The following is a 14199-nucleotide window of genomic DNA, read 5'->3' on the forward strand; positions in this document are numbered from 1 at the left end:
TGTACTTGATTTCATTCTGTGTAGGGTCTTTATGAGAGAAATATGTCCATAAATAGGCATGAATTTACAATTTTTATAATTCTTCCTCAGACTTGAGGAGCTGTACAGCAGAGTGTGCAGCCATGTTTGGTCTCTGGCTTCCTTAAATTACGTTTTAATGAGAAGTTCACGACGTGAAATATACCAAAGGCCTGAGGCAAATGAAAAGCATGCAGCATCACTGTGACACAGTGATCTGTTAGGGAAATAAACTGATACTAAACAATTTCATCCTACTTAAATATCAAGAGTCACAACGTGACACGTGACAAATGTGAACTGCTGTACCTTAACTGGTGAAAGAGTCAAGAATCAAATCAATCACTGAAGGCTGGTTCACTTAAATCCTACATGACGACACCTTTTCTCAAATTTTTTAAACTTTTGATAAGATGAGAACTGATTAGTAAGACAAATTACAGATTCATGTGACAAATATGGCTGTGTCCTCTCGTAGGATCCGTCGTCACACAACAGCAGGCACATGACCTGACATGCGTAAATAAAGCCTACAATCTCTTCAGCAGACCAGAAACGTTTCAGAGCCACGGAGGACTTTGCAAAACAACTGAGCGTCTCGTTGGACTGCGATACCCAGTTTCCCTGGTGACGTGAGGCAGCCGTTCACGTCATCCGCTGGGGTCTTGGGTCAGTAAGAGTTTTACTTCCATGGTCCTCAGAAGCAACTTCACACCACCTTGCCTCACCTTATCACAATGCGTCTCGCAGCAGAGCAGAGAACAGAGCTTGGGCTCATGGAGCAGGGCACAGTGAACCATGGATTCGGAGTAAGTTCAGCGTCATCTTAATTCTCTCCTTATTAGTCCGTAGTGCTTTATGACAGCAACAAAAGTTAGGTGTCAAACACTGGGTGAGAATGTGAGCTCAAACAGAGTCACATGCAAATTTTTCTAATCTGAATAATTCAGATATAAAAGTTGTTTTCTTCTTTAGTAGTTTTATTTTGTTTTTGCTTGAACTCCATGAGAAAGCAGAAAGCGGTGCTGTGTTCTTACAGTAAGAGCTGAATGTAAGTCACTGTGGAATGTGAAATGACCAGAGTGTGCATGTGTTAGACAAAAGACATTAGACAAGTATTATCGAATGCTTGCTTTCAAACAATGTGACAAGGATCCAAGGACACAAGGACTAAAAGCAGAAATGTTGTGAATGGAGTGAAGGTCTGGCTGCGTGGGGTGTGCAAGTGTACACAGCTGCACAATATTTATTTGAGTTGTGGGGTTATTTTTTGCCTATTTCACAACTAAAGCACCACAGATGAATGAGATGTTCATTATATTTAGGTTTTCCTCTGTTGGAACAGTTGAGTTTGTTAGAAAAATGCTAAAATGTTTCAAGAATAAAATGGTGGAAAGGTACCTCCACACCTGAGAAGACACATTATTTTGGATGCACCATGTTGCCTGCAGATAATCCTGTCATACGAAAGATTTAATTTTCAGAGCTGATTTCAATATTTGGTGCCTTATTAAGACTTTCTGCAGTGTTTAGAGCTAAACTTAGCAAAAGCTTGTAACATGTGAGAGATCTCAGAAGTCTCTTCTCCAGGCTGATGATGGTGGATAAGTGATTCCAAACATAATGTTTGGAAACAGAGGAGGATACGTGTTTCAGCGAGTGCAGATCGAATCCCGGTCTGGGCCCTTCTATGTGGAGTTTGCATGTTCTCCCTGTGCCTGCGTGGGTTTTCTCCGGGTTCTCCGGCTTCCTCCCACAATACCAAAAACATGCACATGAGGTTAATTGGCTACTCTAAATTGCCCCTAGATGTGAGTGTGAGAGTGTGTGGTTGTCTGTCTTTGTGTGTTGGCCCTGCGATTGACTGGCGACCAGTCCAGGGTGAACCCCGCCTCTCGCCCGTAGTCAGCTGGGATAGGCTCCAGCTCCCCGCGACCCTAACGGATAAGCGGTATAGAAAATGGATGGATGGATGGAAGTTTTTGTCAAAATGGACTGATTTCTTATGTCTGTTTGGTGATGAAGACCAAAGCTTCCAGAGTCCACAGTTCATGTCCTCATGCTGTGTGTACGCTTGGATTATTTTGTGACTGTAAATGGACTTTTTTACACAGTAAACCTGGAATGTCTCGACTCTAGCAGGGTTAGGGTTATTTTTATTTTTCTAGTGGTTTCCACAAGCAAGCTTTTGTTTGTCAGTTTAGCTTCATGTCCAAAAGAAGGCCATTTAGAGTTTCAGGTATCATCAGAGGCTAAACTCCAACAACAAAGGCCGGCTTCATGTGAAACAGAACTTCTTTCCGCATGGCTTAGCCTGCATCTCTTATTACTTTTTGGTGGACTTTGGCTTCCCCTGGTCAGTGGAACACTATCACAGTGCAGTAACTCTGACCACTGATCTCCTCAGGGGAGGTTGTTTTTTAACGTATTTTGAGAGCTCAGTGCACTGCAACTTAAGAAAAGAAATAGACAAAAAGAAAGCATCTTCATCATTCTGACAACATACACACTGCAAATACACACAACACAACCATATGGACAAATGTGCTGCAAGTAGCACAAAGGAAAACAGATACAAAGGAGCTTTACCACGAGAGCTGGAAATGAATCTTTTTCTTTTCTGTTCAGTTTTACATTGTGATGGCATTTTATTATTGGTGACAACTTAGCCTTAGCCTGTTATTAGTCTGCTAATTCAAATAATCTGACAAAGAATACACTGACGGTTGTGCAAGGTGTTTGTCTGTCTGCAGGGGGTTTGCAGTGGAACTGTTCCAAACTGATGAAGATGTTCTCTCAGTTTGTTTGTGTATTTGGTCTATTTGCTTGTGTTTTGCTAAGCTGTAAGCTGAGCTGTATTTATAGAGCTGTACTGTATTTATATTTGTGCATACCTTAAGAATTGAGTTGAATCTGGGAAAAAATTAGCTTTGAACGGAAGAAAATTTCGATATCCAGCTTAGAATTTCTGGAAGAGAGATATGATAAACACTATCAAGGTGAGACCAGGGCAGAAGTCGTCATACAAACCACACACATAAAAAAGATGGTCTAAAACTGTGAGTCAATGTTGTTGAACTTGCCTGCCAGCTTCACCAGCTCCTGCTGCATGCTTGGCACCAGTGACAGCTTGGCTGTTGTGCTGTCAGGTTCAGTGATGAGTGTTCGGGTGTGACCTCGTTGGTTGTTTGAGGACAAATTCCTGACATGAAAAGACACTTCATACTCAAGCTCCGGGCTACTGGGAGTGAACACCAGTAATTGATAAGAGTACCTGTGTTAATATTAACTTTGAAAAACAAAGAAGTATGAAAAACAAGATGGTCTTGTGCGCAATGGAGTAAGCCAGCTGTCGGCTTCTGGATTAAAATGTGAAAATATAGGAAGTTAAAAAGTATTCCCAGTTTCCCCCTTTTTCTTAAATCTCAATTTCATATGTGCAGATGACCCTTCTGTTTGTTTTGATTTATCTGTATACTTAGCAGAATTTCATAGTTCATGCTGTGACATAAACATCCTTAACATTAAATTACATACTGCGCCTTTAGCATTCTGAAACCACCATATGATGAATCTTCATTTTGTCACTGTGGATCTCCCCTCACACAAAGCTTGAAAAAAAAAAGCCATGATGGCCTCACATGGCCGTTTGACAGGACTTGGACCGCTTCCATTCACTGAGCCTCCCCTGAGACTGCCTGGAGTCTCGCCTTTGTACAACATGTAAGGAGGAGAGAGTTGAGGTGGTTCAGGCGTTCAGATATCTCTGCATTACACTGAACAACATCCTCACTTTGAATCAGCAAGGTGTAAAAGTTCACAGTGCTGCAAGCAGTCACCAAACACCAACAGCATCATGGACCACTTGGTTAGTTGTCCTCAGTGTGTTTTCAGTCACTGACCTGAAGGGCCACTTGAAGTTGAAGGTCATCCATGAAGCCAACAAACTGATTGGTTTTCCCACTCGCAACTTATCCATCCATATCATCACAGCTGTGACATGGGAGGCACACATCTCAGCACATGATGCTGCGCTCTGAATGATCACACTGGCCAGCTTTAGTTATGATTAACCACACTTTTACCACCATGTGTGTGTCTGTCTGGCTGTGAGAAAAAAATAGTGTAGCCAGCTTTTTATTATTTTTAACTGAATAGAATAGAACTTACTGCCATGTTGCAAAAGATGGACATCTGTAATAACAACCGTAACTAAAGCATTATTGACATTTTTATATTTTAGGAGTCACAGTACGATTAGGGTATGGAAAGGTTGTGGAAAAAGTCGGATGACCTTAAACACGAGTGAGGAGCGTTCAACAATAGAACTCTTTCACAGCTTCATTCCAATAATCGGTCTCCCATTTACAAGCAGGTCCCCAGTGGGGAGGCTGAGAGATGGCTGAGCAAGAATATTTATTTCACGCAGAATATTTTGTCCACTTCAGAAAACAGCACCCGATCTTTGCTTGTTAGCAAATTAGCAACTTTCTGAAATATTCCCATATCAGAGGCACAACCATTTAGCGTTTCACTCTGAATTTATAACCTGTTAGGACTGTAGCCTTTCCATGCGATGTCTGATTGCAAACAGACCTTCCACTGTTATGCACACCACACAACCACTTCTGCTGCATTTATCATTCCCCGGCAAGCGCTATTTTCACTAAAGAAGAGGTCGCTTGTAGACCTTCAAACAAGAAACAAAAAATACAAAGAATAACCCTTAGCTGAAGGACAGAAGTACACAGACGCAGTACTCACATGAGACACGCAAGACAGAGCTCAGAATGAGAGAAACAATGTGGTTATAAACTTAAATGACAAGAGTATAAACTTATCATTCAGCAGGTTTTATGAAGAATATTTTTACATACACACACTGAATTCGTCTTCTGCATTTGACCCATCCTTAGTTGAACACACACATGCAACACACACAGGAGCAGTGGGCAGCATCAAGCGCCCGGGGAGCTCCACAGGCTGTGGTTTCATAAAGTAAAAAGGGTCTGTCTCATTCCGTTTGTGATGACATGAAACAAATGTCTCCATCTGTAATCGAATCAGGGAAATTGCACTTACAAGGTCAATGTCGTAGATCCCTATAGGCTTTGGAGACATCCACCTCTCTGCTGCCACCCATACACGAGGAAAAGTGAAGTAGGTGGAGCTGTTTCTGGAAGAAGACATTTTTGATTTGAAAATGCTATAAATAAAACCGTGACCGACCCACCCACGACGTTTAGGGAATATAAGAAACATTTTGTTTGTTTTTATGGTGATTAAGATGCATTTCCAGCCTCCTGTCCTGTGGCTGGAGGGGTGCAGGCAGAAAACCACTAGATGGAAGCAAATGAATGCAATCCCTGCAGCAAACGTCTGCGTATACTGTGTGAACTTAGTGACATGAGCACACATCAAGGCCAGAGAGAAATGTGATGCAGATGGGCCCATGTTTGCACGGTCTGCACTCCGTCATGTGACTGCTGTGTGAAGCAGATGCAACAGGACCTGCACAACAACGTGGATTGTTTCTCTGAACGCCAGTTTCAGAACGAAGGCTGCAGAATGTGGCTTAAATTCTGCGTAGGTCTTATCTTGTGTCTAATAAGGCATCCAGTGAAAGGGATGATGCAACAGACAATAGCCTTTCTAAGACTTACAAGATCTGAAAGTGCAGCTGTAACCTATTAAATTAAGTATTTCTTTAAAATAAATGTTTACAGTGGTTATTTAGTCTGCAGTTTTTAACTTCAGTGCTCTGTACTTGCTTAATTTCTCTTCTTTATGATTTGAGAGGAAATAATCTGAACTGTTGCTTGCTTACACTCACGTTAAACCAGGCTCCCTACAAGCATCAGTCTGTGGGCTGATTTGAGAAAGTCTGCAGACATAATTTTTGTTCTTTCTTTCTCTTTTTCCACCACAGTTACAGCAGAATTACTATTCCCTCAGCTCATCCACGTCTCAAACACCATCCTGAACACCTGTGTCACGAGTCCCACACTGGTGTCATCTGCCACCTCTTACACTTCAAACAAACTGTCAAAAGAGAATTCTCACATTCTCTTTTTGAGCGAACTGATCCGTCCCATGTGGGCTGTGTTAAGAGGGAAATGACCTCTTTACATTTGAAGACAACTCATGGGTCTCATGAGACATCCCATCATATACTGTACAAATATAGCCTATGACAAGGGAACTGGAATATTCCTGAAAATGGAGGACAGCCTGTAGATGTTTTTTTGATGTTTTTTTTTCTCTATATCTCAACAAAATGTGTTGCTTTATAACTTTCCATGGTTAACGCATATATAAAATCAAAAATCAAACCAGGCACACTCAGGCTTCAAACAGCCACATCCTCAACAGTGTTTGAGAGTCACAGACTCACTTGAAATTGATCTGTCCCGTGTGGCCTGTTTTTAAGGAGCTGACCTCTTTGCATTGGTAGACAACGCCCGGTCTCACATGTCAGACAGGCCCTTAAAGATCACTCAGTCTTAATAATCGTTAAATACAAGTCACACTTACATCCGTCATCAGCGCTTTTTCCCAAAAGGTGCCAAAGAAAAGCACATAACAAGGATACAACAGGCTGCCACCACAGATGACAGGTGTACACCTCTGACCAAAGCTCCAACCTGTGCAGAACATTGAGCGTCAGTAGTAGTGAAGGATGTGTTAGAGCCTTTATTAAATGATCACAAATACGCTTTGCTATCTACTACCACACGCCACCAAAACCTGAACAAATGCAAAGTATGTCACATGTACATTTTGAACTTTGTTTAACGTCTGCTTGTGAGAGTGCATCACATGATACATGTGGATTTGGTTATTTGTGGAAAACATAGACATCTGGCTTTTCAGCAAAATTATAAAGTCTTTTCAAGTGGGAAAACCATTTTTCCAAGAGACAATGTGTGGGTCTACATGATTTACATGTAATTGAAAATTGGCATGGCCTTTATTTTGACTGCTTCACTGACTACAATGTTTTCTGTCACATCAAGCAGAGACTGTTTCCATGTTCTGACCGCTGCATGGACTACATGGACATACTTTATCACACTTGATTTACTTAGAAATCAAAAATATATGTTGATAAAAAATATTTTTGCATCCCATTTTCACTCATGAAACCTATTTCTGTCCACACTAATCCACCTGACCCACTCTGTCTTTACATAGTGGGAAGAAAGTTTGCAGTGTTGCACACCTGTGGACGATGTCCATTTGTCTCACATTTCTATGATATGTCTTGTGCTTGACCTCCCCACAATGATTTAAAAGACAAAGAAAAATGTGTTTTTACTGGAACAGTAGAAGATATAGCTCCGTTTGAAGGCACTTATGGTATTTGTAAGACTAAATTGAGGTTAATCCTGAAAAGGTTCATGACTTTGCCTGAGACAACGTGAACTGTGAGAGCTACATGTCACACAACTCATTACATCAGGTATTTTACATCAAAAGGGGAGCAAACAACACCTCGATGAGAAGAGGATCTCTGGGGGTTGAAGGTTGAAAACTTAAACTGCGTGTTAACACGAATGCAGTGTTCCCTGTGACAAAAGATTAAGTTTTCATACTACCAGTAGCTGCTGTAGCATTTTATTTATGTGTAGAATTTACAAGTTGGTTTTGGGCAGAAGCTTAAGTGCCGTACAACATAGAAATGCTCCAAAGTTGTACGGCACTTTGAGCTCTTGTATGAAAGGTGCTAATCACATAAAGTTTCTTATTATTATTTCATAGAAATCCAAATAGCAGTTGATGCAGTTTCTGTGCATCTCAGCAGTTTGGAAGACATATTCAGACCCACTGCAAAGTATCTACGTATCTGTCTGTTTGTCTGTCTCTCCGTCTGCAAACTGTTACCATGCGACATTACACTGAACTGATTCAAATGAATGTAAATATATAACAATTATTCCCATGCATACTTACATCTGTATACACACACCTAACTAAACATGTAATCAATACAAAGTAAAACTACTTTCATCTCTTGGTAACCACTTGCAGCAGGAGCTACACACAGTTCTCTTATTTCACTTTAACAACAGCTGTCCAAACATCCTCTCTTCAAGTTTTTAAGACGCATGAATGCAACCACGCTCAGTAAGTTGTACCCCAAAGCAGCAAACACTGTGCCTCCTTGTCAGAGTGGAGGGAAGTATCATGGTGCACATAAAGAGTGAAAAATGTGGGAGGACCACCAGAGCAGTTCAGTCTTAGACACCTTCATCAACAGCATCTTGATATGATTTGGGAGAAGGTATGTTGTTCGCCCCACCTGCTGTCCACTATCGCCCACATGGACATTCAACTTGTCATAATTCACATCATTTTAAAGCTTGGTATGTGCTCAGTATTTATGATCATCTGAATTTAACTAAACCAACAGCTCTAGATTGAAGATAGAAGACTTTCCTGGAACTACACTCTGTTTTCAACAAAACAGCAAAGCCATTAAAAAACCTACATTACTTTGTGAGGGTTTGTGGTATGTGCAATACCACAGTGAGTGACTGGTATGTTTGTGCTGTTCAGAAATACTGGGAGTTGGTGTTCAAGTAGTCTGGAGGGAATTAAACCTAATTCATAAGAGAATATTGTTCTTTATTTGAAGCGGCTTTGATAAATGAAACTGGTGAATGAATGACTTGTCTGCCTTTGCTGTGCTTCTTACCAAGAGCAAAGACAGTGATGAACAGCCGCAGCTTGCTGTGGACATCGAGGAGCCACACTCAGAGGACCTGGAGGAGGCTGTGGACAAAGGTTCAGATCTGGTTTACTCGCTCAATGACAGACCGCCATGGTATCTCTGCATTCTGCTTGGCTTCCAGGTAAATTAACCTCATGTCCTCTATGGTCCAATGTGAAACCCTCTTACTATCCTTCATATACTGAAAAGTAGTGCAGAAATCCCTCTTTAAATCTGCTTGTATTTCACATAAGTATTATTGCTTTAAGAAGCCATCAGCACCAAATCAGCATAGAAGTTTTGTTGCATTTTTGCACATGGATGATAAATAATTCTGATAGCTGACAGTAAAGGGTTCTATTTGTTAAGATACAATATATCGTTGTCACATTAGTGTGATACAGAGGTCTTCACAGGTCCAACAGGTCCGAACCCAAAAAGACCTCTAAATGCACTATGTGGAGCCAAATCACACCTCTCTGTTACCCTGATCCACGCAGAACTGAGAAATGCCATATTTCAATCTTTCCAAGAGACGCAAGTTAATTTACATGTTGTGAAAACAAAACTTTGTGTCTTACCAAATGTGCTGTTACTAATCTTCTTCCCTGTTCCTGGCTGTGAAGCATATAATCCATAATCCATTCTCCTGGTCAAGAAAGTTGGTGAAATAGATGCAAGGTTTCTGTTACTCCTCCACTGTTGATCAAATTAACACTGCTAATCCCGTCGCTATATCAGCTTTAAAAGTCCACTTGCTGTCATGGTGACAGGCGACAAACATGACTGTTTTAGAATCAGCCCTTAAGTTTAGTTGCATTTAGCATAATAAAGATAAGTTCAACTGCTTACCCTCTTGAATGAAAATGATGATTTCTCATTTGTTGCCACAGATGCTAATAATAGCATTGCTAATTTGCTCTGTGCTCTCCAAGAAAAGCCTGAGCTCATTTGGTGCCACCTTGTGGCCAGAGATGTATTTTGCTGCTTACTTGCAGTTGTTGTTGCACTCCATAATCACAGCTTCTTAGGCTAGGGTATTACACATAATGTTAGACCCAGAACCCACAGTGGATGAATAGGACCTGATGAAATGACCACATAGAACATGTTTCTGAACCGTATGGATCTGGGGTCAGGCTCGTGTCCAAGAGTTCAGGTGTAACCCGTGAATTGTATTGTATTACCTTCCTTATTATTGTACACATGAGACATGAAGCCTGTGATGACCGTGGCATTTCTCAAACTTCAGACCTTATTTTATCAGCCACACTGTTATAGTTTCTGGGATTCTCACCATCTTTTACCTCACCATCGTTTTTTGAAAAAAATATGACAGCTTTAGCTTTGTTTGTTCCACAGGAACTCATGTGACGACGCTCATGTTAATAAAGTGCTGTTGTTTAATGTTTAATGCTTGTTGTATTACAAAACAAATTACAACTCTTTGTTAATGTGATTTAAAGCACTTGATTTTGAAAATGTTGGACTGCTTTTATAAGTAGGTGTCACTGACATTAAGTCATTAATGACAGCCATTCATCCAGCAGTAAATTATAAGATAAGATAAGAACTTTACTGATACCGCAGGAAATTGTTATGCCAGTGTTGCAACACAAAGAAGCATGCAAAAGTAACAAGTAATCAAACAAAATATAAAAATAACAGAGTAATATAGAAAATAACAGAGTACTATAAAAATAACAGAGTATTGTTATTGTCCCATGTGGTGAAAGGGGATGGGTTGAAGAGGAAGGACTTCCTGTGGCGTTCTGTGGAGCGTTCGGTGGTCTCAGTCTGCGACTGAAGGTGCTGCGGTAGGATTCCAGTGTGGCATGCAGGGGGGGTGTGACTTGTTGTTGAGGATGTTGAGTGGTTTCCTCAGCATCCTCTGCTCAGACACCCCCAGGACAGAGCCAGCTCTCCTGATGAGTTTATCGAGCCTGTTGGCATCAGCTGCCTTCACCCTGCTGCCCCAGCACACCACAGCGTAGAAGATGACACTGGAGACCACTGAGTGGTAAAACATCTGCAGCATTGTCCTGCAGACATTAAAAGACCTGAGTCTCCTCAGGAGGAAAAGGCGAGTCTGCTCTTTCTTGTAGAGGGCATTGGTGTGGGCTGTCTAGTCCAGTTTATCATCTGTGTGGACCCCCAGTTACTTGTGGCAGTCCACAATGTCCACCTCAGTACCCTTGGTGTTGATAGGGTTGGGGTGGGGGGTACTCTTCTTCCTGATGTCCACCCGCAGCTCTTTAGTTTTCCCTATGTTGAGCTGCGGGTGGTTCTGTCGACACCACTCCTCGAAGCTGTCCACCATGCCTCGGTATTCGGCACAACTCTCTGGTGCTTACATAAGAAAATCAGAAGACCAAAAGGTCATGAGTTTGAGTTTGGGTTGAGGTCAGGGCTCTGTGTGGGCCAGTCAAGTTCTTCCACACCAAACTCATCCAACCATGTCTTTATGGAGCTTTGCTTTGTGCACTGGGGCACAGTCATGCTGGAATAGAAAAGGGCCTTCAACAAACTGTTGCCACAAAGTTGGAAGCAGAGCATTGTCCAAAATGTCTTGGTATGCTGAAGCATTAAGATTTCCCTTCACTGGAAGTCAGGGGCCGAGCCCAGACCCCTGAAAACAGCCCCATAAAGAGGTCTGTCTGGATACTTTTGTCCTGGCCAGTTGAAAAATGTCACTGTGACAAATGTGACAACGTATTTCAGTTATTTTCTGCCAAACTAGGCAAACTTGCAGTACACCATCCACTCAAAGGCACTACAGCATTATTCAACTTAATCATACTGTACTTACTTTTAGGCTCCGGCAGCACTTGGTCACATCATGGACTATTTTAATACAGAGAAAGTTGTCTTTGAGAAACAGATAGGATAGACAAGATTAAACACGAACTTTCCTTAGTCCTTACCGAAGTGCTCTTGTTGCCGGAAGCTGATCACAGACAGCAGTCTGGATGCAAACCATGGATTCTTTCAGAGCACTTTGTACTTCCACCATCCACACTAAATGGCTTCCTGTGACTGGAGCGCAGTATATAAATGTACAGTTCATTCCCTCAGTGAACCTTCGTCTCTAAACATTATCCAGACAATGATTATGTTTGACCACAATGTAATTATGAAAACGGTGTAGTATAGTAACATACAAAAGCAATAAAGGAGACGCGGTTGGCCCCAGACAAAGGAAACGCAAAGAACAACAACATGTGTTTGAAGTGTGGGGCTTTCTATCATGCTTTAAGTTGTTGGTAATTCCTTCAAGTCGGGAGAATGAAACAATGCACATTTCTGGTGAGAGACAGCTGATAATAATAATTATAACAACTGGCTGTTTAGGTTCTTGTTTTCGCCAGTGTTTCCTTATTATATATGTCATTTCTTTGAAGAACACAGTCTGGTTATTATATATGTCATTTCTTTGAAGAACACAGTCTTCACACATTTTGGAACATATATATTTTTTTTGTATGTTGTATGCTACGTATGTTATTCATTTCTGCACACAGTTACCACTTGTTTTTCTGGCGTTATTTGCTTTTGATCTTGGTGTGCTTTGTATAGACATAAAACAACAGCAGGGCCCAGCAGTCAAGTCATCAAGTGGATTTTACTGATATAACCAAAAGTCACAAATCACAAAGCCTCAGTGGGTTTTACAGTCTGTACAGTGTAAGACACCATCTGCCCTGTGGATTCAAGTGAGGATAAACTATATGGAGAAATAAAATCAGTTCTCGCATGGAGCCAGTGCAGAGACATAAGTACTGCTTTTATATACCTATATATACTATATAGGTTTTTATATACTATAACACATTCGATCATATGAAGATTCTGGACCATTTGGGGACATTTTGCTCCTGTCTTATGCAAGCCAGAGAACAGAGCATTACAACAGTCTGTTTTAGAGGTACTGAGGCTGGTAGCTAATAACTTAACAGGTAGATTAGGATACAAATCATCAGATCTATTGATGTCCAGCCGAGTAAGTCTAGTCACATGTTTTAGCTAGTTTTTGTCCACAGGTACGGTCTAGGGTTCTTTTAACAAAACAACACTTTCCACATAAATAGTGCTGGCTAAGAATCAGTGGAAATGTAAATGGAGTTCTGAATGCGATCAGCAGATTAGTGAGGCAGGCATGTGTATCGCCTGAGAAAACACCAGAGCCAACGTCCTAACTGAAAGATGGAAAGGAGCCACTCATAGTCTGTCCAAGGGAATTGTCTTTTCTGTTACCTCTGCATTGGATCCATTACTTTTACAGCTGCAACAACTGCGTTTTCCACAGGGGTCGTTACCTTTCTCCAGCTTGCTAGTTTTTAAAGCCACTTGCACCTTTATTTATTGTCAACCTCACTGTTTTTACTTGAGCACAAATAAAACGTAAAAAAGTAACATGACGTTCAAGAAGGACTACGTGGTGTTAAGCCACCAAAGATTGTGTTCTGTTGACTCATGATGTTACTTCAGGCTGTAAGGTGGAACAAAATAAGACATTCTCAGACAGCAATGTGGACAGGGATAGTGCAATAGCCATTTTCCTCTATCTGATGACATTTTGAAGTTCAAACACAATCAAGAAAGAAATAAGCATGAATTGATAACTATTAGCTGAAGCTTTCAGTAAACAAGTTAATGGGACTGCCCTGCTATTGTAATGATGATGTTCAACTGCAAAGCGTTTTATGGCTCATACTTATCTGTTTGAATTGAAGCTATTGACAGTTAAGTTAAGAATGGACCATTTCCATGCCAAATAGTCCAGTAATAAAGTCTGGCTTTCATTAACAGGGGCAGGGGGCGTGTGTCATTGGGACCTTAAACAGTCCCTTCCATAAAGTACGGAAGAGTTGCTAAGCTGTAAATTCCCAGGGGGTTAACTAAAACAAAGTCAAAAGACCTTGTGAGCATCTGGGGCACTTCAGAGTCACTGAGGAAACACAGTGAAAAACTACCAAACCCTGACAGTCACAACAAAAACTGGTTGTAGGACTTGACTTCTGCTGTATCACGTCAGTAAATAGCACAGGAAGATCTGCAGGATTATTCTCCAGGCAGCACAAGTCACCAGCCAACTCTTCTGTTTGATGCATGTCACAAGCTATCAGGTTGTTTTCTCCCTGCGTTTGATTTGATTTAGACCTTGATTCTTCTGGAATGCTCCTATTGCCAGCATTTGACCGCCTTATGACCACTTTATCTCACACACACACTTTCTGTAGACTGCTCCCTGGTGTAAAGTTTTTACCGGTTACATTTTACTTCGCTGTAGTCCTGACCAGTGGCGGGCTGTGCATTTGGTACCTGGGCCTTCAGTGGGGACATACCTGACTTAGTCCACCCCGTAACACAACCACTATCACGTCACAATTCTAAAAAAAAATTAATACTATCCAAAAACGTGATATGACAAGGCGTGGCATTAGAGAGAGAGAAATTTCACGTGTTGA

General features: G+C 41.2%; 1 protein-coding gene across 2 annotated transcripts in view; it reads left to right on the plus strand.

The window, feature by feature from the left end:
* Positions 1-564: 564 nt before the first annotated feature.
* si:dkey-106n21.1 (solute carrier family 23 member 2) overlaps positions 565-14199 on the plus strand; it is a 41894-nt gene continuing 28259 nt past the window's right edge. For both annotated transcript variants that reach the window (XM_046394866.1, XM_046394868.1), the window contains exons 1-2: positions 565-827; positions 8721-8873. In XM_046394866.1, the coding sequence (XP_046250822.1) occupies positions 756-827; positions 8721-8873 (225 nt within the window). In that variant the 5' untranslated portion in view covers positions 565-755. The remainder of the gene's footprint in view (positions 828-8720; positions 8874-14199) is intronic.

Source organism: Scatophagus argus, chromosome 7 (genome assembly GCF_020382885.2).
Source record: "Scatophagus argus isolate fScaArg1 chromosome 7, fScaArg1.pri, whole genome shotgun sequence".
In the NCBI taxonomy this organism is placed as follows: Eukaryota; Metazoa; Chordata; class Actinopteri; family Scatophagidae; genus Scatophagus; species Scatophagus argus.